Source organism: Loxodonta africana, chromosome 9 (genome assembly GCF_030014295.1).
Source record: "Loxodonta africana isolate mLoxAfr1 chromosome 9, mLoxAfr1.hap2, whole genome shotgun sequence".
NCBI lineage: Eukaryota > Metazoa > Chordata > Mammalia > Proboscidea > Elephantidae > Loxodonta > Loxodonta africana.
In genome coordinates, this window is record NC_087350.1 from 47693925 (window position 1) to 47721718 (window position 27794).

Below are 27794 nucleotides of genomic sequence, written 5' to 3' on the forward strand. Positions count from 1 at the left end.
GGACCCTGTAAGAAAAGAAAGCATGTAAAGGGCCCAAGTGAAAAGCCCAGCACTTAGCACCTGATGAGTTTACAACCAATGGTTGCTGTGGTCACAACCAGATGGTGCCTGGTAACCACCACCGACTGCTCTGACGGGGAGGGGTCACAACAGAGGGTCCTGGACAGAGCTGGAGAAAAATGTAGAACAAAATTCTAACTCACAAAAACAGACCAGACTTGCTGGGCTGACAGAGACTGGAGAAACCCCCGAGAGTACAGCTCCTTGATACCCTTTTAACTCAGTACTGAAGTCGCTCCTGAGGTTCACCCTTCAGCCAAAGATTAGACAGGTCCATAAAACAAACAATAACACACATAGCTCAATCATGTACATGAGACTAAGTGAGCACAGCAGCCCAGGGGTAAGGGTGAGAAGGCAGGAGGTGACAGGAAAGCTGAATGAATGGAAATGGGGAACCTGAGATTGAGAAGGCAAGAGTGCTGACACATCGTGGAGTTGGCAACCAATATCACAAAACAATATGTGTCTGAATTGTTTAATGAGAAACTAATTTTCTCTGTAAATCTTCACCTAAAGCACAATTAAAAAAAAAAAAAGGTTGCTGTGATGATAATCATGACGATGGTTTGACAATTTAAATAAAGCTGTAAACCAATTTTTGAAGAACTAAAATAGATAGGGCAGTTTACAAGGGGAAGGAGTGGAGGGTTCACCGGTTCTGGGATAAAGAGCCCAGCCTGCTTTTCCAGGAGGGCTGACACACTCCCGATTCCTGGGCAGAAAACTGCCCAGCTTCAAAACACCCAACACTTTTTTTTTGTAAATTGTGTTTTAGGTGAAAATTTACAGCACAAATTAGTTTTCCATTAAAAAATTTATACACAAATTGTTTTGTGACATTGCTTGCCATCCCCAAAATGTATCAGAACTCTTTTTTTTTTTTAATTTTGTTGTTGTTGAGAACATACACAGCAGACCATACACATATACACCAATTTCTACATTGACAATTCAGTGACATGGATCACATTCTTCATGTGGTGTGACCATTCTCCCCGTCTTTTTCCAAATTGTTCCTCCTCCATTAACATAAACTCACTGTCTCCTAAATTTTCTATCTGCTCTTTTGAATTGTTGTCGATTTGATCCCATATAACCCAAAAACCAAACCCACTGCTGTCAAGTCGATTCTGACTCATAGTGACCCCACAGGACAGAGTAGAGCTGCCCCGTAGGGTTTCCAAGGAGTAGCTGGTGGATTCAAAATGCCAACCTTTCGGTTAACAGCTGAGTGCTTAACCACTGTGCCACCAGGGCTCCTTGATCCCCTATAAGTAGTTCTTAAAAGAGCACAATGCGCAAGGCAGACATTCTTTGCTAATAATAAACTATTAAAACTCTGACACTTGCCTAGTCAATAATTAATCCATTCATTCATTCTGTTTCTTTATTCAGCTAATAGGCCCTTGGTCCTTTGCCCTTTTTCAGTTGAGCAGCCTTGTGCTGGGGGGCATTCATCAGATGTACACACAAAGGGCGGAATTACAACCTGTGATTTGGTGTCAGTAAGGGAAGGCATAAAGAGCTACAGGAGCATGGGGAGTGCCAAGAACAGCTTCCACCATGGACCTCTTCATGGAGGCACTAGGCATGAAGGAGGAGATGTTACCACGTTGTGGGGTGGGTGGGAGGTGGGGAGAGAGTGCAAAGGCCCTGAGGCAGGGGAAACACCTCAGGTTTCATAAGGCCAGGGAGGCTGCAGCTCAGAGAGGCAGCCAGGCCAGACCACACAAGTCTCCTAGGCTGGAGAAGGAGCTTGCCTTTTATCTGATCAGCAACACGAATAGAGTTTCCAAATTGCGTTTTAATCGGAGCCCTGTTGGCGCAGTGGTTAAGAACTCGGCTGCTAACCAAAAGGCTGGCAGTTCAAATCCACGAGCTGCTTCTTGAAAACCCTATGGGGCCGTTCTACTCTTGTCCTGCAGAGTTGCTATGAGTTGGAATCGACTCAAAGGCAACGGGTTTGGTGTTTAAGCATCATATCATAAGAGTTCTAGATAGATTGCTACATTTAATCCATACAGAAGTCCTATATGGGAGACACTTACATCATCCCCATTATACTGATGTGAAAACTGGACAAGCAAGGCTAACTCATCTAGGTCACACGGGGAAGTCAAAGCCAGGCTCAACTCCAAAGCCTGTGCTCATAACCATTATGCAATGAATACCGAGAATATAAAGTGCCCACCCTCTTAGGAAAAGACTACTCTGGGGCCAAGGTAACAAGTAGCCACCAGAACCAGTTCTAAATGTGGTTAATCAATGAGTAATCATTTTTAATTATTTCAGCAACCATACTTCGGAAAGTCAGCCAATCAGAAACTGCCTCGCTGCACTAACCACATCCCTGCAGCCAAAGGCAACCAATCCCCAAACATTCCAGCTCAGTTTTCACCTTCCTCAAACCCTATCAGGGAAACTGTGTCTTACAAGTTCCAACCTCTGGCCCAGCAGGAAACAAATTCAGCTTTTTTTTTTTAAGGTCAGTTTATTAAGTTCAAGGATGAAAGTTATCAGAAGCACATGCTACTGGAAATTATTTTTTCTTAGAAAAAAAGGAAGGAAATCAAAACGCTCTGAGCATAGCCACAGATGCGGTGGCAGTCACGCCTCTCTGCAGATGGGGACAGCCCATTAGTCGGCTGAGTCACTCTCTGGGTCAGCAGGACTGTAATGTGGGTCTTCCTCAACATCCTCCAGCTCCAAGTCATCCGGTTCCTGGAACAACGACTCACCTACTTCCACGTTATTTCCAGCATTCTCCAAAACTCAAAACCCATTGCCATGGAGTGGATTCCAACTCATGGCGACCCTACAGGACAGAGTAGAATGGCCCCACAGAGTTTCCAAGGAGTTCCTGGTGGATCCGAACTGCTGACCTTTTGGTTAGCAGGCGTAGCACTTAACCACCACACCACCAGGGTCCAAGCCATCTGGTTCCTGGAACAAAGACTCATCTACTTCCACGTTATTTCCAGCATCCTCCAAGAACGGGGTATCAGGTGTGTCAAGGTTATGATCTGTTTCAAGTAGCTGTTTCCCACTTAATTTGTTTTTTCCTGCTTATTCATCTTCTTTCATTTGTTTCTTTTTAATTTCCAAGAGTTCTGCCTCAAACTTGGCCTTCCAACTTAAGAAATTCCCCATTGTAACAGGAGTGCCACGAAACAGTTGCTTTTCAGCTTCTTTTTCTTTTTTGTTTCTTTTCTTCTTCTCTTCTAGTTTTTATTTGATCTATTTAACTTTTCTTGCACAGCTGTCACTAAAGATCATCACCATACCAGGGTTTCCTTCTGCCTGTAATGCTAATAATTTTAAAATGTCTTAGACATCACTATCTGTTAGATTTTCCTGGGAGAATGTTTCATAAAGGAGAGCGTCATCTGGGTATTTTTCACTGTATGTAAACCTGAGCGTAGTCTGGACAGTTGCATCATTTTCTCCAGCCTCAGATGTCACTGTAATGGTGAAGCGGGGTGGAGTTTCTGATAATTAACTGTGAAGGAGTCGGGCTAGATGGACTTCGGAGTTTCCAGCTTGTTGCGCTGCTCCTCGCTGGAATCTGTCCTCATGACCCTCGCCTCTGCCCATGGATCGCCCAGACACCAAGGTGGCGCGTTGCAGCCGGGACTGCGGCTGAGCCCAGAGGGCGGCCGGGTGGGTGCAGGTGCAGAGTCCCTGGCTGGGAGGCCCGGGACCCAAAGCCAAGCCCGGCCTGTGGAGCCACAGCCCCGCGTGGGCTTCTCCAAATTCAGCTTTTTTTTTTTGTTTCAGATATTAGTGGTGGCCTTTTTCTTCCTTACCCTGCTAAGTGTCGATATTAATTTAACACACTTTTTTTTTTTTAAACTGTCTCCTGGGCAGGCCTGCGGATGTCTGCAGGCCCACGCCCTTAAATAAGGCTTCCTCACTGGTGGACATGAACGTGGGGCCGGCCAGGAAGAACGTGCTCTGGTGGCAGCTCTGGCCAACCTCCACTTAGCAAAGCCGAAACTCTGCCCTTGGCCAGAGCTGCCCTCCTTAGGGAGTGCCCCATCTGTCGAGGCATTTCTCAGACTTTTCGGCTTCTGTGGGACACTTAATCAGTTGATCTTGAAGGACAACTCCAGACTTGGCTGATTCAGCAGTGCAAGTGCGTGACCAAAGAGCTGGGTTCTTGAACCCATTCCTTGGTCGTTTCATGTGCTGGCAGCTCTCCTGGCGGTCCAAGATGCCTGCTCAGCACCAGGCATCCCAGGCTGCCTGGGCTATGCCCTGGAGAAGGCGAGGGGCCTTCTTCTTATCAGCAAGGAGCACTTCCAGAAGCCTCTAAACCAAAAACACCAAACACGTTTCCACTGAGCCGATTCCAACTCATAGCAACCCTATAGGACAGAGGAGAACTGCCCCATAAGGGTTTCCAAGGAACGGCTGGTGGATTTGAACGGCCGAACTTCTGGTTAGCAGCAGTAGCTCTTAAACACTGTGCAACCAGGGCTCCTACATTTGGGAAATTGCCCCTGCTGGTGCCCAAGACAGTCACTGGCAGTGGGTATGGCTGGAAGGGACTATAGACATCTTGCAGGGAGGTGGCTTGTCTGAACAACACCAGGATCTGCTAACAAGAAAAAAGGGGTGGAGAAAGACCTCTTTCAATGGTAATTAGAGAGTCTGTAGTAATGGGTAATGAGCACACATAGGCCACCAACTTTACCTAAATTGGAAAAGCACAGACTCACCAACATTCTTAAAATAATTCGGGGAGCTAGATGAACCCCTGAAACTACTGCCCTGAGATAGTCTTTAAACACTAAACCAAACTAACACCCCCTGATGTCTTCTTAAAACCAAACAATAGTTTACCTTAACTAGTAGAAAATATTTGCCTTGACCATTATGCTCTTTTAAGAACTATCCATATGGGATCAAAGTGACAACAGCAACTTGAAAGATGAGATGGGAAGGAACTTTAGGGGACAGGAAGTTTATATTAATGGAGGAGGGACAACTCAGAAAAGGAGGGTGAGAATGGTTGCAAAACTCAAAGAATGTAATCAATGTCACTGAATTGCACATGCAGAAATGTTGAATTGGTATATATTTTGCTGTGTATATCCTCAACAACAACAAAAAAAGAAAAAGAAATTTTAAATAATTTAAAAGTACACACAAAATCTTAAACACTAGCAAGCAGCCATCTAAGATGCATCAATTTGTCTCAACACACCTGGATCAAAGGAGAATGAAGAACACGAAGGACACAATATAATTACGAGCCCAAGAGGCAGAAAGGGCCACATAAACCAGAGACTACATCAATCTGAAACCAGAAGAGCTAGATGGTGTCTGGCTACAACCGATGACTGCCCTGGCAGAGAACACAACAGAGAACCCCTGAGGGAGCAGGAGAGCAGTGGGATGCAGACCCCAAAGTCTTATAAAAAGACCAGAGTTAATGGTCTGACTGAGACTAGAAGGACACTGGTGGTCATGGCCCCCAGACCTTCTGTTGGCCCAGGACAGGAACCATTCCCAAAGCCAACTCTTTAGACAGGGATTGGACTGGACAACGGGTTGGAGAGGGATGCTGGTGAGGAGTGAGCTTCTTGGATCAGGTGGACACTTGAGACTATGTTGGCATCTCCTCCCTGGAGGGAAGATGAGAGGGTATAGGGGGTTAGAAGCTGGCAAAATGGACACGAAAAGAGACAGCGGAGGGAGGGAGCGGGCTGTCTCATTAGGGGGAGAGCAATTGAGAGTATGTAGCAAGGTGTATACAAGTTTTTGTGTGAGAGACTGACTTGATTTGTAAACTTTCACTTAAAGCACAATAAAAATTAAAACACACACACACAAAACTAAATTAGAATAGTTTCCCACCATGGAGAAGGAAGGCATTGTTTACAACCATCCACTCAGGGCAGGATATTCATCTGGCTCAATGACCTCAGTGAGCGGGCCAGGTCATTTTGTTTTCTTTTCCTCTTTATTTCTACTGAATTGGAACATTCTAATTTACGGGAGATGGCAGCATGTGCCAGAGAGTTCTTGATAGTCAGGTCAAACACGGATATTCAGTTCCTTACTGAAATATCCTTTGCCCAGTCACACACTAGGTCAATAAGCATATCACACACTCAAAAGCTGGAGGGTAGAAAGTTTGACTTGGGAGACAGCAGCAAATTAAATCCTTGTAACAGTCACTTTTGCTGTGTAACAAACCATCCCCAAACTTAGTGGTTTAAGACATCCGCCATTTGTTTAGCTCATAATTCACTGGAGAGTTCTGATCTGGGCCAGGCTCGTGTGATCTCAAGTGGGGTCACCCCTGTATCTGCAGTCAGTTGGTGGGCCAGCTGGGCCCAACTTGTCCCAAAGTGCCTCACTCACATGTCTGGTGTAGCTGGTTGTCGGTTGGGGCAATGGAGGGGACTGCCTGTCTTCGCCCAGTCGACTGTCCACATGGCCGTCTTAGGGTCCCAAGAGCACAAGAGCAGAAGCTATAAGGCCTATTGAAGCCCAAGCCTGGAAGTGGCACCATGTCACTTTCATCACATTCCATTGGTCAAAACAAGTCACAACACAACAGAGAAGGGGGAGGAGCAGCAATGTACAGTGGCTATTTTGGAACCTCCCACAATCCGGATCTACCCTCTAGCTGCTTTCAGCTCTGCAAAGGGTTTCTTCAGTTTTTGTTCCACGATTTGGTGTTGTTTAAAAATATGGCTTAAAAATCATAATAATTTGGCTCTAGAGTGATAGGGCCAGGCTACTCGAGATTCTGAAGATAAACCAGCTAAACAAGCCCCTTGAACACAGAAGTGGTATTTTCAGTGTTGGGGAGAAATGTTTTCAGCTTTCTGTCCCCCGTATTTCCATGTGGAAACATACAGTCTAGTGCCTCCCCTAGTAGGCTGAGAATATTCTCACACCCAGGGGTTACAATTTGACCACAGTCACAATACCACTATTCCTTTCAGCACCGATAAGATCACACCACCAGGGCTCTTTCAGCTGTGGTCTCAGTGGACCTTGGCTTACAAAATAAGCTTCAAGTAACTGGAAGACCATTCCTCCTGGGCAGGGGATTTTAATGACAAACAGAACGAGCATCCTGGGCACTTTCACTTCACTGAGGCAGCCCCTGCTCACCACGAGGTGATTCAACCTGCTCACCACTGTTAGGTCCAAAAGGGAAGCACCTGCTGGTCTGCACTTCTGTGTTGACAACTGTCCACCCACGTAGTTTGCCCCAGACACTTCCCATCAGCCAACAGTGTCATTTGCTCAAGCAACGCTGGAGGTTAACAGCGACCCCCCCCCAGAGATGCCCGCTTCTCTCCCTGTCGCTATTTTAATCCTCTCACCCTTCAAGGCCTGTTCCAAATTCTGTTTCCTCCATGAAGCTTTTTATTATTATTATTGTGGTAAAACACACAGAGCGTAAATTTTGTCATTTTAACCATTTTTAAGTGCAAACAATTCACTGGCACTAATTACAATCACAGGAGTATCTGGGTGGTGCACATGCTTAAACACTCTGCTGCTGGTGAAAAGGTTGGAGGTTTGAGTCCACCCAGAGGCACCTAAGAAGAGAGGCCTGGAGGTCTACTTCTGAAAAATCAGCCACTGAAAACCCTACGGAGCACAGTTCTACTCTGACACACGTGGGTTGTCAGCAGTTGGAATTGAGTTGATGGCAACTGGACAAAGACAATCATAATCACGATGTCTTGAGACCATCATCACTATTTACTTCCAAAGCTTTTCATTGCCCCAATCAGAAAGTCTATAAACATTAAGCAATCAATCCCCATTCCCCCCACCTCCAACTGCTGGGAACCACTAATCTACTGTCTCTGAATTTGCCAATTCTAGATATTTCAGTAAGTGGGATCATACAATATGTCTTTTTGTATTTGGCCTATTTGCTGAAGTGTTCAAGGTTCATTCATGTTGTAGAACGTATCAGAACTTCATTTCTTTTTTATAACTGAATAATACTCCATTGCGTGTATTTACCACCATTTGTTTATCTATTTATCTGTTGATGGAGACTTAGGTTGTTTACCCCATTTGGCTACTGTGAATAATGCTGCTGTGAACATTCGTGTATAAGTTTTTGTGTGGACATATGTTTTCATTTCTCTTAAGTAAATATCTAGAATTGGAATTGTTGGGTCATACGGTATGTTTAACTGAACTGCCAGACTGTTTTACAAAGTGCGTGCACCATTTTATATTCCCATCAGGAGTGTATAAGGGTTCTAATTTCTTCACATCCTTGCCCACACTTATCTGCCTTTTTTTATTATAGCCATCCTAGTGGGTTTTTAGTAGCGGGTGGGAAGTGGTATCTCATTGTGGCTTTGATTGGTATTTCCCTGATGGCTATCGATGTTGAGTATCTTTTATGTTCTTATTTACCATTTCTATATTTTCTTTGGAGGAATGTCTACTCAAGTTTCTTGGCCTTTTTTTTTAAAAATAATTTTTGTTGTGCTTTAAGTGAAAGTTTACAAATCAAGTCAGTCTGTCACATATAAGCTTATATACACCTTACTCCATACTCCCACTTACTCTCCCCCAATGAGTCAGCCCACTCCCTCCTTTGAGTCTCTCCTTTCATGACGATTTTGCCAGTTCCTAACCTTCTCTATCCTCCTGTCTCCACTCCAGACAGGAGATGCCAACACAGTCTCAAGTGTCCACCTGATACAAGTAGCTCACTCTTCATCAGCATCTCTCTCCAACCCATTGTCCAGTCCCTTTCATGTCTGATGAGTTGTCTTCGGGAATGTTTCCTGTCCTGGGCCAACAGAAGGTTTGGGGACCATGACCGCCGGGATTCTTCTAGTCTCAGTCAGACCATTAAGTCTGGTCTTTTTACGGGAATTTGGGGTCTGCATCCCACTGTTGTCCTGCTCCCTCAGGGGTTCTCTGTTGTGCTCCCTGTTAGGGCAGTCATCGGTTGTGGCCGGGCACCATCTAGTTCTTCTGGTCTCAGGATGATGTAAGTCTCTGGTTCATGTGGCCCTTTCTGTCTCTTGGGCTCATAGTTATCGTGTGACTTTGGTGTTCTTCATTCTCCTTTGATCCAGGTGGTTTGAGACCAATTGATGCATCTTAGATGGCTGCTTGTTAGCATTTAAGACCCCAGACGCCACACTTCAGAGTAGGATGCAGAATGTTTACTTAATATAATTAATTTTGCCAATTGGCTTAGAAGTCTCCTTAAGCCTTAGTCCCCAAACCCCCGCCCTTGCTCCACTGACCTTCGAAGCATTCAGTTTATCCTGGAAACTTCTTTGCTTTTGGTCCAGTTCAGTTGAGCTGACCTTCCCTGTATTGAGTATTGTCCTTCCCTTCACCTAAAGTAGTTCTTATCTACTATCTAATCAGTAAATAACCCTCTCCCACCCTCCCTCCCTCCCCCCTCTTGTAACCACAAAAGAATGTGTTCTTCTCAGTTTATACTATTTCTCAAGATCTTGTAATAGTGGTCTTATACAATATTTGTCCTTTTGCATCTGACTAATTTCACTGAGCATAATGCCTTCCAGGTTCCTCCATGTTATGAAATGTTTCACAGATTCGTCACTGTTCTTTATCGATGCGTAGTATTCCATTGTGTGACTATACCATAATTTATTTAACCATTCATCCATTGATGGACACCTTGGTTGCTTCCAGCTTTTTGCTACTGTAAACAGTGCTGCAATAAACATGGATGTGCATATATCTGTTCGTGTAAAGGCTCTTATTTCTCTAGGGTATATTCCGAGGAGTGGGATTTCTGGGTTTTATGGTAGTTCTATTTCTAACTTTTTAAGAAAACGCCAGATAGATTTCCAAAGTGGTTGTACCATTTTACATTCCCACCAGCAGTGTGTAAGTGTTTAAATCTCTCCGCAGCCTCTCTAACATTTATTATTTTGTGTTTTTTGGATTAATGCCAGCCTTGTTGGAGTGAGATGGAATCTCATTGTAGTTTTAATTTGCATTTCTCTAATGGCTAATGATCGAGAGCATTTTCTCGTGTTAGCTGCCTGAATATCTTCTTTAGTGAAGTGAGTGTTCATATCCTTTGCCCACTTTTTGATTGGGTTGTTTGTCTTTTTGTGGTTGAGTTTTAACAGAATCGTATAGATTTTACAGATCAGGCGCTGGTCAGAGATGTCACAGCTGAAAATTTTTTCCCAATCTGTAGGTGGTCTTTTTATTCTTTTGGTGAAGTCTTTAGATGAGCATAGGTGTTTGATTTTTAGGAGCTCCCAGTTATCTGGCTTCTCTTTGTCATTTTTGGTAATGTTTTATATTCTGTTTATGCCTTGTATTAGGACTCCTAACGTTGTCCCTATTTTTTCTTCCATGATCTTTATCGTTTTAGTCTTTATGTTCAGGTCTTTGATCCACTTGGAGTTAGTTTTTGTGCATGGTGTGAGGTATGGGTCCTGTTTCATTTTTTTGCAAATGGATATCCAGTTATGCCAGCACCATTTGTTAAAAAGACTGTCTTTTCCCCAATTAACTGACACTGGGCCTTTGTCAAATATCAGCTGCTCATATGTGGATGGATTTATATCTGGGTTCTCAATTCTGTTCCATTGGTCTATGTGCCTGTCGTACCAGTACCAGGCTGTTTTGACTACTGTGGCTGTATAATATGTTCTAAGATCAGGTAGAGTGAGGCCTCCCACTTTCTTCTTCTTTTTCAGAAATGCTTTACTTATCCAGGGCTTCTTTCCCTTCCATATGAAGTTGGTGATTTGTTTCTCCATCACATTAAAAAATGTCATTGGAATTTGGATCGGAAGTGCATTGTATGTATAGATGGCTTTTGATAGAATAGACATTTTTACTATGTTAAGTCTTCCTATCCATGAGCAAGGTATGTTTTTCCACTTAGTTAGGTCCCTTTTAGTTTCTTGCAGTAGTACTTTGTAGTTTTCTCTGTATAGGTCTTTTACATTTTTGGTAAGATTTATTCCTAAGTATTTTATCTTGGGGGCTACTGTGAATGGTATTGATTTGGTGATTTCCTCTTCGATGTTCTTTTTGTTGATGTAGAAGAATCCAAGAGATTTTTGTATGTTTATCTTGTAACCTGAGACTCTGCCGAACTCTTCTGTTAGTTTCAGTAGTTTTCTGGAGGATTCCCCAGGGTTTTCTGTGTACAAGATCATATCATCTGCAAATAGAGATAATTTTACTTCTTTCTTGCCAATCTGGATGCCCTTTATTTCTTTGTCTAGCCTAATTGCTCTGGCTAGGACCTCTAGCACAATGTTGAATAAGAGCGGTGATAAAGGGCATCCTTGTCTGGTTCCCATTCTCAAGGGAAATGCTTTCAGGCTCCCTCCATTTAGAATGATGTTGGCTGTTGGCTTTGTATAGATGCCCTTTATTATGTTGAGGAATTTTCCTTCAATTCCTATTTTGATGAGAGTTTTTATCATGAATGGGTATTGGACTTTGTCAAATGCCTTTTCTGCATCAATTGATAAGATCATGTGGTTTTTGTCTTTTGTTTTATTTATATGGTGGATTACATTAATGGTTTTTCTAATATTAAACCAGCCTTGCATACCTGGTATAAATCCCACTTGGTCGTGGTGGATTATTTTTTTGATATGTCGTTGAATTCTATTGGCTAGAATTTTGTTGAGGATTTTTGCATCTATGTTCATGAGGGATATAGGTCTGTAATTTTCTTTTTTTGTGGTGTCTTTACCTGGTTTTGGTATTAGGGATATGGTGGCTTCATAGAATGAGTTAGGTAGTATTCCATCATTTTCTATGCTTTGAAATACCTTTAGTAGTAGTGGTGTTAATTCTTCTCTGAAAGTTTTGTAGAACTCTGCAGTGAAGCCGTCTGGGCCAGGGTTTTTTTTTGTCGGGAGTTTTTTGATTACCGTTTCAATCTCTTTTTTTGTTATGGGTCTATTTAATTGTTCTACTTCTGATCGTGTTAGTTTAGGTAGGTAGTGTTTTTCTGGGAATTCATCCATTTCTTCTAGGTTTGCAAATTTGTTAGAGTACAATTTTTCGTGATAATCTAATATGATTCTTTTAATTTCAGTTGGGTCTGTTGTGATATGGCCCATCTCGTTTCTTATTCAGGTTGTTTCCTTTCCTGTATTTCTTTTGTCAGTCTGGCCAGTGGTTTATCAATTTTGTTAATTTTTTCAAAGAACCAGCTTTTGGCTTTGTTAATTCTTTCAATTGTTTTTCTGTTCTCTAATTCATTTAGTTCAGCTCTAATTTTTATTATTTGTTTTCTTCTGGTGCCTGATGGATTCTTTTGTTGCTCACTTTTTATTTGTTCAAGTTGTAGGGACAGTTCTCTGATTTGGGCTCTTTCTTCTTTATGTATGTGGGCATTCATTGATATAAATTGACCTCTGAGCACTACTTTTGCTTTGTCCCAGAGGTTTTGATAGGAAGTGTTTTCATTCTCGTTGCATTCTATGAATTTCCTTATTCCCTCCTTAATGTCTTCTATAACCCAGTCTTTTTTGAACAGGGTATTGTTCAGTTTCCAAGTATTTGATTTCTTTTCCCTGATTTTTCTGTTTCCACTTTTATGGCCTTGTGGTCTGAGAAGATGCTTTGTAATATTTTGATGTTTTGGATTCTGCAAAAGTTTGCTGTATGACCTAATATGTGATCTATTCTAGAGAATGTTCCATATGCACTAGAAAAAAACGTATACTTTGCAGTTGTTGGGTGGAGTGTTCTGTGTAAGTCTATGAGGTCAAGTTGGTTGATTGTAGCAATTAGGTCTTCCATGTCTCTATTGAGCTTCTTATTGGAATTCCTATCCTTCTCCAAAAGTGGTGTGTTGGAGTCTCCTACTATAATTGTGGAGGTATCTATATCACTTTTCAGTTCTGTTAAGTTTGTTTTATGTATCTTGCAGCCCTGTCATTGGGTGCATAAATATTTAATATGGTTATATCTTCCGGGTAAATTGTCCCTTTAATCATTATGTAGTGTCCTTCTTTATCTTTTATGGTGGATTTAGCTTTAAAGTCTATTTTGTCAGAGATTAATATTGCTACTCTTGCTCTTTTTTGATTGTTGTTTGCTTGATATACTTTTTCCACCCTTTGAGTTTTAGTTTGTTTGTGTCTCTGAGTCTAAGGTGTGTCTCTTATAGGCAGCATATAGATGGATTGTGTTTCTTTATCCAGTCTGAGACTCTCTGTCTCTTTATTGCTGCATTTAGTCCATTTACATTCAGCGTAATTATAGATAAGTATGTGTTTAGTGCTGTCATTTTGATGCCTTTTTGTGTGTGTTGTTGACAATTTCATTTTTCCACTTACTTTTTTGTGCTGCGACGTTTTTCTTTGTAAATTGTGTGTTGCTCATTTTCATAGTAGTTGAATTTATGTTTGCTGAGTCGTTGTTTTTCTTGGTTTTTATTTTGAGTTATGGAATTGTTAGACCTCTTTGTGGTTACCTTAATATTTACCCCTATTTTTCTAAGTAAAAACCTAACTTGTATCGTCCTATGTTGCCTTGTTTTCCTCTCCATATGGCAGTTCTGTGCCTCCTGTATTTAGTCCCTCTTTTTGATTATTGTAATCTTTTACATAAAGACGTCAATGATTCCCTGTTTTGAGCACTTTTTTCTTTTTAAAATTAATCTTATTTGTTTTTGTGATTTCCCTATTCGAGTTGATATCAGGATGTCCTGTTCTGTGACCTTGTGTTGTGTTAGTATCTGATATTATTGATCTTCTGACCAAACAATTTCTTTTAGTATTTCTTGTAGCTTTGGTTTGGTTTTTGCAAATTCTCTAAGCTTGTGTTTATCTGTAAATATTTTAATTTCACCTTCATATTTGAGAAAGAGTTTTGTTGGATATATGATCCTTGGCTGGCAGTTTTTCTCCTTCAGTGCTCTATATATGTCATCCCATTGCCTTCTTGCCTACATGGTTTCTGCTGAGTAGTCTGAACTTATTCTTATTGATTCTCTTTTGTAGGAGACCTTTCTTTTATCCCTGGCTGCTTTTAAAATTTTCTCTTTACCTTTGATTTTGGCAAGTTTGATGATAATATGTCTTGGTGATTTTCTTTTTGGATCAATCTTATATGGGGTCCAATGGGCGTCTTGGATAGATATCGTTTTGTCTTTCATGATGTCAGGGAAGTTTTCTGCCAACAGATCTTCAACTATTCTCTCTGTATTTTCTGTTATCCCTTCCTGTTCTGGAACTCCAATCACACACAAGTTATTCTTCTCTATAGAGTCCCACATGATTCTTAGGGTTTCTTCATTTTTTTTAATTATTTTATCTGGTTTTTCTTCAACTATATTGGTGTCAATTGCCTTATCCTCCAACTCCCCAACTCTGCATTCCAATTGCTCGATTCTGCTCCTCTGACTTCCTATTGAGTTGTCTAATTCTGTAATTTTACTGCTAATCTTTTGGATTTCTGAATGCTGTCTCTCTATGGATTCTTGCAGCTTATTAATTTTTCCACTATGTTCTTGAATAATCTTTTTTATTTTGTCAACTGCTTTATCAGTGTGTTCCTTGGCTTTTTCTGTAGATTGCCTTATTTCATTTCTGAGATCATCCCTGATGTCTTGAAGCATTCTGTAAATTAGTTTTTTATATTCTGCATCTGGCAATTCCAGGATCATATCTTCATTTGGGAAAGATTTTGATTCTTTAATTTGGGGAGTTGTAGAAGCAATCATGGTCTGCTTCTTTATGTGGTTTGATATTGCCTGCTGTCTCTGAGCCATCTATAAGATATTGTAATGATTTATTTTATATTTGCTCACTGAGTCTTATCTTGTTTTGTTTTCTTTCAATATACGTAGATGGGCTACTAGATTATGCTGTCTTGATTGTTGTAGCCTTTGAATCACTTATGTCCTATTACCAGCTGGTTTGTCTTGCCCATTTTTTAATTGGGTTTTTATTATTATTGATTGAGTTGCAAGCTTTCTTTAAGGAGCTGCAGTGCAGTGGATCACTTTTGTACGGATTTTCTCACTATGGTCTTGTAACTCCCACTCAAGTGATTGGGTGGTACTGTGCAAATAAAGGCAATTGTGGCCCACCAAGGGAACTGGTCAGTTTTGCCATCCTGCTAGGCATAAAAGACAGACAATTCCAGAGTAGAAAGAGGACCTCACTGCCAACAAGGATGAACGGCCAAGAGCAGAGCACATTCTTTGGACCTGGGATCCTTGAGCTGAGAAGCTCCTCTATGGCATCAGGAGACTGAGAGAGAGCTGTAACACTGAAGACAGCAAGAAGTGGTGGCAGAGAAAGGGGGGGCAGGAGAGACTGGCAGGAGACGGAGCGAAAAGGCTGAGTGCCTTTGGGCAGGAGGCTTACTGGCAGAGTAGGGTGCCTCAGGACACATATTGGCAGAGCTGAAAGAGCTTTGTAATACTTGCCTGAGCAGGGCAGAGGCCTAGGGCTGGAGAGAGGCATGCCTGAGTGCACAGCTGGGAAGAGACTGTCCTGATGGAAGAGCTGTAACCTGAGCATTCCTGAACCTGAATTGTAACCCGTTACTTCCCTAATAAACCCCACAATCATGAGTATTGTCTGTGAGTTCTGTGTGGCCATTGCAGTGAATTATCGAACCAGCAGAGGAGTGCCATGGGAGGGACGGTTGGTGTCAGAACTGGTAAAGATGGTGGAGAGAGGAGGCATGTCTGACCTCTGCCTTGTACAATCAATCTTGGGCTGATGATCTTGATTCTCCTTTCCCCAGGTGAAGTTAGAGAAGGTTAGATGACGATGCCCCCACACCATTTTTATAGGAGCCCTGGTGATGCAGTGGTTAAGTGCTCGACTGCTAACGGAAAGTTTGTTGGTTCAAACCCACCAGCTACTCCTCAGGAGAAAGATGTGGCATCTGCTGCTGTAAAGATTACAGCCTTGGAAAGGGCAGTTCTACTCTGTCCTATAGGGTTGCTATGAGTTGGAATCAACTTGACAGCAATGGGTTTTTTTTTTTTTTTTTTTGGTTTTTAACTGTTCTTTATACAGTCTAGATTAAAATCCCTAATCAGATATATGACTCCCGAATATTCCCTCCCATTTTTTGGATTACCTTCTAACTTTATGTTGACATTTGAAGCACAGAAGTTTTTAATTTTGGTGATGTCCAGTTTACCTATTTTGATTTTGATGCTTGTGCTTTTGGTGTCATATCTAAAAAACCATTGGCTAACTCAACGCCATGAAGATTTACACATATATTTTCTTCTAAGAGTTTTATATTTAATTACTTTTAACTCTTGGAAACCCTGGTGGCATAGTGGTTAAGTGCCGTCGCTGCTAACCAAAAGGTCGGCAGTTTGAATCCACCAGACGGTCCTTGGAAAACATATGGGGCAGTTCTACTCTGTCCTATAGGGTTGCTATGAGTTGGAATCAATGAGTTTGGTTTTTTTGGGTTTAACTCTTACATCTAGATATTTGATCCATTTTGAGTTAATTTTTGTATATGCTGTGAGGTCAGAGTCTAACTTCATTATCTTGCATGTGCATACAGAGGTGGCATATGGACTGCCAAAAGAACAAACAAATCCATATTAGAAGAAGTACAATCAGAATGCTCCTTAGAAGCAAGGATGGCGAGACTATGTCTCACATACTTTGGACATGTTATCGGGAGGGATCCATCCCTGGAGAAGGACATCATGCTTGGTAACATAGAGGGTCAGTGAAAAAGAGGAAGACCCTCAACAACGTGGATTGACACAGTGGTTCCAACAATGGGCTCAAGCATAGCAACAATTGTGAGGATGCAGAAGAACTGGGCAGTGTTTCGTTCTGTTGTGCATAGGGTCACTATGAGTCGGAATTGACTTGATAGCACCTAATAACAACAGAGTTGTTGTATAGACCATTTGTTGAAAAGATTATTCTTTCCCCATTTAATTGTCTTATCATTCTTATAGAAAATCAATTGACTGTAAATATGAGTTCATTTCTGGACTTCCATTTCATCCATTAAATCTATATGTCTTTCCTTCTACTGCCTTGATTACTGTTGCTTGGTACTAAAATTTTTTTCATTTTACAGATCCTTTTTGATTTTAGAATTGCTTACTTTTTGATTCAACACCATTTGCTTTGGTTTGTTTGAGAACCCTCTGCCCCTCCGAGAATATTTAACATCACTGCAGACTCCATATGTGCTGTGTAACACAGAAGAGCCAGGACTCCTACCGGGAGCGTAAAGACTTGTTTGCTGCTGAGTGAGTCAATGAATGATAGAAACAACCAGGGAGAGGATAGAAAGCCACTACCACAGGGCCTGGAAGGACACAGATGACCCTGGGAAGAAGGAGGAAACAATATTTACTTTGCTTTATTTAATGTAAATTTGGTTTAAAACGATTTAGAATTTAAAAGCTCCAATTATGATCCCACTCCAAGGCATTTTGGTTACTGGTGAAGTAGCTACTGACATAACAGAATCAGCGTTTGATGCTCCCCAGCTGGAGTGATCTCCTTGCATTATTGCAGTGTTCTGAGCCTCGGCTTCTTCATCTGTAAAATGGGGAGATACCCCACATAATAGACAAGGTACATGAGGGGCCTGGCATGGAGCAGGAGCTCAGTAGTCACTATTATCACAGCCTCCTTACAAGACAAGTCTCACAAGCCTGTAGCAGGGTTATGGTGGTGCAAATTCCACCAAGTGGGTTTGAGTTGTGAGATTTCTTCATGCTACACAGGTCAGAATTTGAATGATAAAGTGACCGGGGACAAAAAAGAAGAAACAGAAGTTCCCACAAAGAATCCCACTCCCCTGTGCCCATCATTCTAGCGAGTTTACAGTCTGACTTCAGACCTAACTTAAGGGCTATTCCCTAAGCTGGACCAACTTCACTGCAGTGTTTCCAGGTCACAAATAGGGTTCCAGACCAGCAGGACACCCACCCAACAGCTTCCAATGCGGAAATCTCACTGCATGTGGGCTGGATGTTGTGGCAGCAGGGACCGGAGAAGGCGAACAGTGAACACTGATAAAGTGACCTGACAGCATGATCTAATCCACTGTCACCACATGTACCACGGCGCCGCGGAGCATCTGCAAAGACAGAGCCCTGAGTCTCTGAGATGGAGAGACATTCTAGGAAAAACAGGGCAGTGGAGGAGCTACCGCCTCTACAGGTAATGATCGTTGCTGCTGGAGGTCCAAGACGAGCTTCGTGGGTTGTCCCCAAATGTGAGACAGCTGTAGACCCTAACGCAAATAATGGTGACTTGGATCTAAAAGATTTCAAGCCGGAGGTGACTGGACTCCTCTGCAGTGGACCACAGAAAAGCTTTCTCCTTTCACTCCCCAAGGCAAAGCCAGACCAGGAGTCATCTTGGACACCGTTGATGGTGCTGATTGATTGATTTATTAATTAGACTCCAGTGCTTTAGTACAGAACGGTACAGAGATGATACATGTTTGTGCTTCAATACTTTCAAACATTGAGATTCTGATAATTCCAAGGTAAACAAGTTTCAAGACAGACTAGCTTTTTTAAAATATCCTTTTGATAAATTATTTTTATATAAATAACAGAGAAAGGAAAACCAACATGTTCAACAAAGTCCTGAAGCATGAGCATCACTGGGTCAAAGGGAAGGGATGAAACAGGCAGTAACAGTAACAAACAAAACCAATGCAAGTATCTACAGTTCTGTCCTAGGGAAATAAGATATCTTAAGGGGGAGAAGGAAGACAGAGAGACCTGAAAACTAATCTGAGTGCCAAGGGGAGATTTCAAAGGCTTGAAAAGAGAATATCACAATGCACCTAACGGGGAGGGGAGGAACGTATTCTGAAAGGAAGGCAGAAGGCTGCATTGAACTAGCATACACCACGTTTGCAACAACATCACGAGACAGTAATATACAAACAGTCTGCAGGAGTTAAAGGCCAGAAAGGGGGCTGGGTGGGGGACATTTTTTGTGACTTCCACTGTGATTATATTTCATGACTACAGCAGCGGAACAAATGCTGTGCTCACTATCGGAGAACGGAGCACTGCTGAGTCTTGAGGATGGTAAGACATCCTTCCTGCATTTGCATCTTTAATTTTTGCTTTAGAGCTAAGTTTTATACAGCTAAGTTTTTATACAGAGCATAAAATGATCTTTTTCTCTTACAAGCACAATAACATATGACCCCACACTACACAAAATAAAGTATTATGAAGTATCTTAAACTAGGGATAATCAGACAAAAGTTGCTTGCTGGGTGGGTAGTGTCTGTATAAATCCAGTGGACAATTCTTCGGGTAGTTTGAAGTCTCAGGGCCAAGAACCCTTCTCTATAGGAAAGGGCCCTTTGACCAGGGGGCTCCAGAACCCATTCTGTTCTAGTCCATTCCTGACCCTTGAGCTCTATCCAGCTTACCCTACTAAGAAAAAGAACCCCTGTTAGGGGTGAGCCTGGGAAGGAAGGAGTCTGATCAATAGGATGAAGCCTAACTGCTTCTCCAAGAGATTAAGGTATCTGGCTGGGAGCTCGCTTTTCACTTGTCTGGACATCATGACTCAAACGGATCTGAGAACAACTTCCTTCAGGATCACAACACTGTGGAAACGGGCCAGGGAGAGAGCATGACAGGCCGTGGAGGGAGAGGGCGGCAGCCAGAACCCAACACCCCAGCCCCCACCCCTAGCCACACCACCCTGAGTATGAGTCACTAGGAAAAACAAAGGTCTATTTCACCTCAAGCCCCACGAGATGTCACCTGAACTTCATGTTTAAGCTTATGTGGAGGAAAGCAGGCACGGAGGGATAGGAACTTGAGTGAAGAGAAGAGATTAATCCTCAGTTTGAAATACTCCAAGAGCACAGACAGTTCTATGATTCCCAACAAGAACAGGGACAACCCCAAACAAGTTTTTAACAACATCCAAACTTCTACCTTTCCATACTCAAGCAATTTCCACATGTTGATTTGGGTAATGTACAAGGTCACAGAGCCACAAATAATAGGGAGACAGTATCCATTCATTCTAAACAGTCCAAAAATGACTCCAGCAGTGCGTCATCTGCACATGAATTTCTCGTTTTGAGATACATATATAAGATACTCTTTTTAAAAAACACAATGCATTATTTTCTTTTGTTTCAAAGGAGAAGAGGGTGTCATCAAACACGAGAACCAGCGGCAGCAGCGGCGAGAGCTAGGGCGTGCAGAGTTGGTGGGGGGCGCTGGCGGGAGAGAGGGGCAGCAAAGTAACCAGGTGGCCAGCGGGGGGCTGTGGAACATGGCGGGAGAGGGTGCATTGTTTGGAGGGGCAGCTTATTTTTTTTTAACTGCTTATTTCTTCATCTGTTTTATTCAGTTTCTTCAGCGTGTCCAGCAGTTTCTGTGGGGTGAGAATGTGCGTGGATCCTGGGGGAGGCAGAAAAGAGAGTGAGCTTGGGAGTTCTGGTTTCAAACATTTTTTTTTCCTTTCTTGCTCTTCTCCACCCCCAGACCTGCATCTGTCCCCCTCCCCCACCCTGGTCTTGGTCTAGTGGAAGTGAAAGGGATTGGGGCTGGGAGCTGTGTCAGTATAGGCCTGGGAGGTATTTAGGGATTGTGGATCAACAACACATAGCCTTGGCTCAGGCAGGGTCCCAGGCTGTACGGAGGGATGAGTCTGCCTCTCAGTCAGGGCTTAGTGCCATCTGCCAGGTGACAAGGCAGCTGCATTGCTAATTCTCTCTTGAACCTCAAGGTGAAGCCAGGGAGAGAAATTCCAAACGATATGGTGGGACAAACTATTGAGAATGGGACAGGGCTTGGTAGGAGGACTGCGAGTGGAAAGAATGGTGCCTGGTAGGGAGGAAGAGAATGGACAAACACCCTAGGGGAGTCCGCTGACCTCTGGGAGCCAGCTGATTGGTACTGACATGGTGGCTGGGACCTCAGGTGTGAAAGGGAAAGGGCGGGGGGGGACCTGAGGCCTTACCTTGCAGAGACCGCACATTGTAAGAAATTAGAAATGCTTGCAAAAATTCAAGCTAATGGAATTAGATATACTTCTACTGCAAAAACAAAAAAAAATAAAAATAAATGAAAGCCTTTTTCATAAGGAGAGAGAACTCTACAAGTGCAGTGACCAAATGATGCATATGGGGCGTGTGGTCTGGACATGGACCGTCAAACAGAAGAGGAGTGATCGGTGGTGTGTGAGCATGAGGACTGCACACATGCAGCAGTGCGTGTCAAAGAAAGATCCTGGTGGGAGAGAAGAACTCAACAAAAGACGTCCGTACTTGAAAATGTGCCTCCCTGGAGACGTGGGCGAAGGAGCGGGCCTTCGTGGGGAGGGGCGCGGGACTCATCGGATGCCAGATTTCTACCCCAGGGTCAGCAAAAGAACACTTTGGTCAGCTTGTTGGGCGTGATCTCAAATACCAGGGTCCCTATGCCTTTGACCGCTACTTGCTCAGCTAACCCGTGACTGAGACGAACTGTGGGCCCGGGGCCAGAAGGCTTTTATGTTAACCTTTCTGGTCAGTCCAGATGAGGCAGAAAACTTGTAAAGCCCTCTCTAGTGCCAGGGCCTTCTTCCCACACCCCCATTTTCCGTGGCCTAAGCCCCAGCCACCAGCCCCTGCTCTGAGTGAAGAACCAGTCCTGGCTACTTCCCGGAGATGCCAAGGGTGAGGCCTGAGACCTGGGGCTCCTTAAGCAAATGTGGCTCGGGTTTCGGGAGTATGTCTTTTCCCCTGAAGGGCACTCATTTCTATAGCCTTATCAATCTTCCTGGAGTCCCTGGGTGGTACAAATGGTTAACATGCTTGGCTGCTAACTGAAAGGTTGGAGGATCAAGTCCACCCAGACGTGCCTCAGAAGATAGGCCTGGCAATCTACTTCTGAAAAATCAGCCATTGAAAACCCTATACAGCACGATTTTACTCTGACACACATGGATGGGGTCACCATAAGTTGGAGTTGACAGCAACTGGTTATCAGTTTTCCTACTAGTCCTAAAAGAGGTCAAAGGCTGCTCTATATATAAATGAGGAAATAGGACATAAATGTTATGAGACCTGACCCACATTCAGAACAATGAACCACTGCCAGAATGAGGGCCTTCCAAATCCCAACTCTATGCAGTCTGTGTGTCTACCCACTGAACAATGGCCTCTGTATATACAGTGCAGGGAGTACCTTGGGGCTTCCTAGTTAGAGGCAACAACAAGTACACATACATGCCAGAGAAAACAGTTCCTAACACCCTACTCCCCGGCCATCCCAACCAAGTTCCAGGAAAGAAGAAGGCAGACTCGGTCTAAAGGAAAAATTAAGAGGAGTTCCTCTGATCAGGTGCCTATCCTAAAGTGTTTCCCACGCTTGCTTACAGCTCAGGATTTGGAAGGGGCCGAAAGGAGGTAACAGGATCCATGCTCCAGAATTTTCTATCATCTGATCACTGACCATCTGTTGTTCCCAGTCTTGGTTGAAAAAGAAAAATTCCAGGACCAAGAATACTGGGGATAATCGATAAGTACTCTAAGACTCTCAGCAACAGCAAGTTCCTGGGCCTTAACTTACTGGTCTCTAAAGGAACCAGACCAGTTGGTGCTAATCCAAATCACCTGGAAGCCAGTTCTTGCCATCCAACAATCTGTATTGTTCTAACACCCTTGGTCAAGCTTTTCACTGCTATAAACACTGAAGATCCACATTTTACAAATGCTTTCCTTTTGAACCTATGGGTAGCTGACCCTTCAATAAAGAGCAGCAAGTGGGTTCTACTGCTCTGAGGGGTCCCTCTTATTCTACAAAACTGGAAGATTATGAAATGTGAGTACTGGTCACCAAAAACAAAGTTGAGGCCTATCCAAATGAAGGTTTCCATGTTTTCAAAGCTGTGGCAGGCCCAGCAGGCTCTGGTAGGACAAAATCCTTCTTTCTATACTGATAGAATCTTAAAATCAAATGAATTTTTACAGATCAGCTGGCCCAGTCGTTCCTGAACTTGGCTGAAACAGGCCTACTGACTCAGAATATCCAAGGTGGCATGAGGGAATGTGTTTATTTAAGTGCAACTCAGGTGAGTCTGGTGATCATCCAGGTCTGGAAAACAGTGACCTGGCCTACCATGTGACCTCACAGAAGGGAAAATGAAGTCCCAGAGGGTGGAGAGCTTGCTCACAGCACGTTAGCAGCAGAGCCAGGGCCAGAAGTTATGCCTGTGGTCTCCCAACTCAGGGCACCCTATGGCCTCCTGGTCATGGGAGAGGATGGGCAAGTGGACACTTATATTTCAGCTGCGGGACATTGGGTTGGCTCTGTGTTCAGATTCAAATTTCAGCCTCCCTGAAAAATGAAATTTACTTGATCCCAATCTGAGACCAAGCAAAACGTTTAATATAAAAAACTAAAAAAAAATTTTCCCAAGTAGTAAGCACAAGTATTATAGTTCTAATCCAGCCTTTGATTTCTCCTTCACTTGCCTCTGTTGGCCTCTTGGATGATTCCCTAATGATCAGTACTTTTCACATAAACCACCCAGCACACCAACCCAGTGAACCCAGTGCTGTCGAGTCGATTCCGACTCATAGCAACCCTATAGGACAGAGACACAGAGGTGAAAATCTAACCAGAAAGCTTCTTTTCTTAGCAAATGTGAAGAGATGAGTAGTAGGGATCACAGTGAGTCCTGGTGGTTTCTGTGCTCTTCAGCTGTCTCTGCTAGCTCGGGGGAGCCACCTCAGGTATAGGGGCTTTGGGGCAGGGACAGCAGACTGTGCTTCAGCCACGCGCAGGGCCTGTGGGAACTTTCATTCACTGCCCAGCAGGAAAGCATCTCTTAAAAAGGAAGTAATTGCACATACTGACACTTTAGGAGGAGAAACACCAGGCTCCCTCACTTTCTGTACCATCCTGCTCTCTGTCACCTGGGCAATCCAGACAGAAGGGCCTAGTCAGGTTCTAATCTGTTTTCTGACCTCACTGGCCTTAGGGCTCTGTGTCTTGCTTTTTCTTAACTAAACTCTCTAAAAGTCAACACTACCAACAAATCATTTCAGGAATCAAGAATGTATAACCAGAGTCTATTTGGTCTTTCTTTGCTCTAAAGGCAGCCCAGATCCTCTCTGCTGATCAAGGAAAACACTCTGCCAAAGATAGACTTCTTCTGAAACAGGGAATTCATCCTAACAGGAGCCAGTGGGCCTGGGTTTGTAATTCTGTAAGACCCTGCAGGTGGTCTGCCATTGCTGTGGTCTCTCCTGAAAACATGGCTGTTCGAGATGCCCTAAAATACTTCTTGATACAAATGCCATCCAACTACCTGCCATCTGCACACAGAACCAGATGTCTGATGGACAACCTCTCAAGGTACTTCTAAGGAATGCTTTCTAAAATAATTGCTTTCATTCACAACCCATTTGCCCCGCTTTCTAGGGGAAGGGGAGTCCGGGCAGGATGAGAGCCACAGCCTGGGCCATAACCAGCTCCACTTTCCTGGATCACAATTACTGGCTTTTCCTTACCTCTGTCAAGGAAAGAAAAGAGGAGGAGAGAAAGAGGCTTACCTCCTCCTCCTCCCTTTAGAACAGCCCTTTTTTGCGTGTTAAAACAAGCCCTTTTTGTGTGAAGCACCGTTCTCTTTACATACAAGCAGACCTCTGACTGTTACCTAGCCAAGGGTCTGATGGACCATTGTTCTGAGGTTCATCAGAAAGTGAGAGAGAGTGGGTAAGATTCCATGGTTTGAGTTACAAATCTGAATGATTGCATTACAGACTATCAGAGCTTACAGGAACCTCAGGCCCTGAGACCCAGCCCCCCTGTCTTCTTTGACTACGGCCCCGGGCCCCGGAGGTGGAAATGACTGCCTGTGGTCACATGGGGTGCTCATGGCTGAGCTGGAGGCCAGTCCTAGCCTCCTGACTCCAAGCCCAAGTCTCTCTCCACTGCCAACAGTGCACTCTCAATGACTCGCCAGGCCACGTCTCAGCCCAGGGTGAAGGGTGTTCTCAGGGCCCATCATTGATGGAGTATACAAAGTCAGGAGTATAAGATGTGGCCTCAGACCGTAGGATGCATAAAGAAGCTAAGGAATTCCTAATGCTATCATGAAGTTGTTCAGCATAAGTCTGCCCTTTAAACCCATTATAGAAGGTTCCTAACACATACGAAAGTGAGAGGGAATCAGAAAAAGAATAGAATTGAGATAGTCTACCAGACAGACAACAGGTTCCTGGTAACTGAGAGCTGGGTAAAGGCACACACTGGGTAGGGAGAGAAGATGCTCATTAAAACCAACAGATTTCTACCCACAGGCTCTCAGATCTTACCAAGGGACTGCTGTGGGAGAGAGGGGTGTGACTACTTGGCTCCTGAAAGGATCTCACAAGACAATGAAAGTAAAAGCAATTACTGAAAGAGCAAATAACTATTAAGTACAATTTCCCCCAGAGGAATATAAGACAAAAGCTCTTTCCATGATGGCTTGTGACCCAGTCACTCCTTAGAAACTCTTCCCTGGGATATGGGCCTGTCCCAGGAAAAAGGTATTTGCATGTCTTAACTACCATCCACTTGGAGTCTATTCTGATGCTTTGACTTCGGTAACACTGCCAGCCCCCTACAAGCTGTCCTCCTGATCAGGCTCCGATGAACACCTCCACTGGATTTCTGCCATCTTGGACAGACCTTCCCTGAACACTCCCTGGCCTCACCCTCAAGTTCCCACACCATCACAACCAGAACGCTACATGTTCCCTACTCAGTGCCCACAAATTCAGGGCTGGCAGGCTTGGGCACCATGCCTCAGCCATCCTCAACTTCCAGCTCCCTCTCTGAGGGCCATTCACAGCAGTTATCATTTTCAGTTTAAAACCCAGTGGCCTGCAGCTGTCTGACTGAGCAGCAGGTAACCCAAGGCATGAGCGAGCTGGCAAGTCGAGGCCCGGACAGATTCAGGGCAGGGTTTCTGAAGGCAGCATTGGACACATTTTCAATCGGCATTAAGAACTGCAAGCATTTTCTTGTTGAAAGAAAATCAAATAAATAATAAACTAAAAAGAGAAAAATAAAGAAAGAGTGAAGGAATAATCAAAGAAAACCCTTCAGAGTGGAAGAGTTTCTTTTCTGTAATAAGCTGCTTTTACTTTGTTTCTTTGGCTCTCACTCCATTGTTGGAGCCTGATCCTCAAAAGATACCCTAGAGGACTCCCTGAAGTCGGGGTGTCTCAGGTCCATGAGAAATTTGGTGGGAGTAAGAATATGAGTAGAACCTGTGGGAGAACAGAGGCCAGCTGACTGCTTGAACAAAGGTGCGTTATAGGAACATGCCAACTTAGGCCTACACTTTGCGCAGCCAACGAGGTATGAGAAAGCGAGGCACACACGTGCTGCACACACACACTCACACACTCTCTCTCACAGTGGCGACACAGATGGCTGGCATGCAGCAGGCAGGTGAGGACACACAGTGGACGTCGGCTGTCTGGGCGAGGCCTCTTCATGAATCTGCGTGGCCAACTTTCTATTCCCAGGTGTCCACCTCCCAACCAGGAACCTCAAGTCAGGTTCAAAGATGGAGAGGAACATTTACACCCAAAAACCTCGCTGTGACAGCATCTGTCCAGGAAAGCTGTGTCTGAGCTCAGAATTATCCAAGAACATTCATGCAACGCACACAAGCAGGGAGCAGAGAGTTTTATCACGGGCCTGTGTAACCAAAAGGAAAAACTGATTATAAGAAGGAATGGTGACCAGACAGGGGAAGCTTGAGGAAGTCTGGAGACGGAGGAGGAGGGATGCACAATCTCCCCACTGGATTGGGGCATCAAGAAGGCAGGGTTGGCAGCATCAGGTCCACTTTCAAGTACCCAGGATCAGCCATATAGACTGGTCTGCAGAGCCTGCTCGCTCTGATAGCTTGGGGGTACCGTGACTTGGTTACCCCAGAATGGAGTATATAAAACTGACCGTTCTTATTGAGATAAAGACCGTGTTTGGCTCTGTGACCAGCAGTGATACTACTGGGGGGGTTGGAGAAGTGTTCCCAGCTGGGTCAGCTCAGGGCCTTTCCACTGTGGAGGTTCATGTGGAAATGGCCTGTGAAGCAATCCTTATGCACTGGAGCGTATAATCTCCCGCTGAGTGCAGAGCACATCGTCTTCCAAAGGGAGACGAAGGATCCTGGCCTCCCACCTAACTCCGCCTGAGTGCATTCCCACTGAGGGCAGGAGGCTTCAGGGGAAAGGTCAGAGCACGGCCAGCACCGTATATGTTGACAATCATATGTCAATCAATGTCAAGAGGCACCCAGGACAGAAGCAACTCCACTTTGTTTAGGACAAAATGGAACAGAAAGGAAGATTTTCTCAGTTCACTCTTCCGCTTCCAGCCCTAGAAATTGTGGAAGCTCCTGAAGGAAAACAAAACAAAACTTCCCCTCCTGCATTAAACCACTCCTAGGAGATGCTTCCTCTAATCTTCTGAAAAACCAATAGGACATACCAGAAAGGTCTGACAGACTTAGAAAGTGGTAGGAAATGGTCAGGGGAAGCCCCGGACAGAGTCCAGCAGTCAGGCCGGTGTGTTTTGGGCCATGTCTACTTGCACAGCGTGCCTGTCCACCTCCAACTGACGGGTGAAGGAGGAGGCTAATAATTCACCTCCCATTCGTTAAGCATCTCTGGACATGAGGCCCAATGCTGGGAAGCGGTCAAATCCCATCTAAGGCCTAGCTCAAGGCTGTAAGTAGGTATTATTAACCCCATTTTGC

The 27794-nt window shown here is 43.9% G+C and overlaps 1 protein-coding gene and 1 pseudogene across 2 annotated transcripts in view; both read right to left on the bottom strand.

Annotated features, from left to right (window-relative positions):
* Nucleotides 1-2678: 2678 nt before the first annotated feature.
* On the bottom strand, nucleotides 2679-6509 carry LOC111749863 (RWD domain-containing protein 1-like; annotated as a pseudogene).
* An 11901-nt stretch (nucleotides 6510-18410) lies between these two features.
* STXBP1 (syntaxin binding protein 1) overlaps nucleotides 18411-27794 on the bottom strand; it is an 83600-nt gene continuing 74216 nt past the window's right edge. For both annotated transcript variants that reach the window (XM_010587611.2, XM_003407716.4), the window contains one exon: nucleotides 18411-20446. In XM_010587611.2, the coding sequence (XP_010585913.1) occupies nucleotides 20389-20446 (58 nt within the window). In that variant the 3' untranslated portion in view covers nucleotides 18411-20388. The remainder of the gene's footprint in view (nucleotides 20447-27794) is intronic.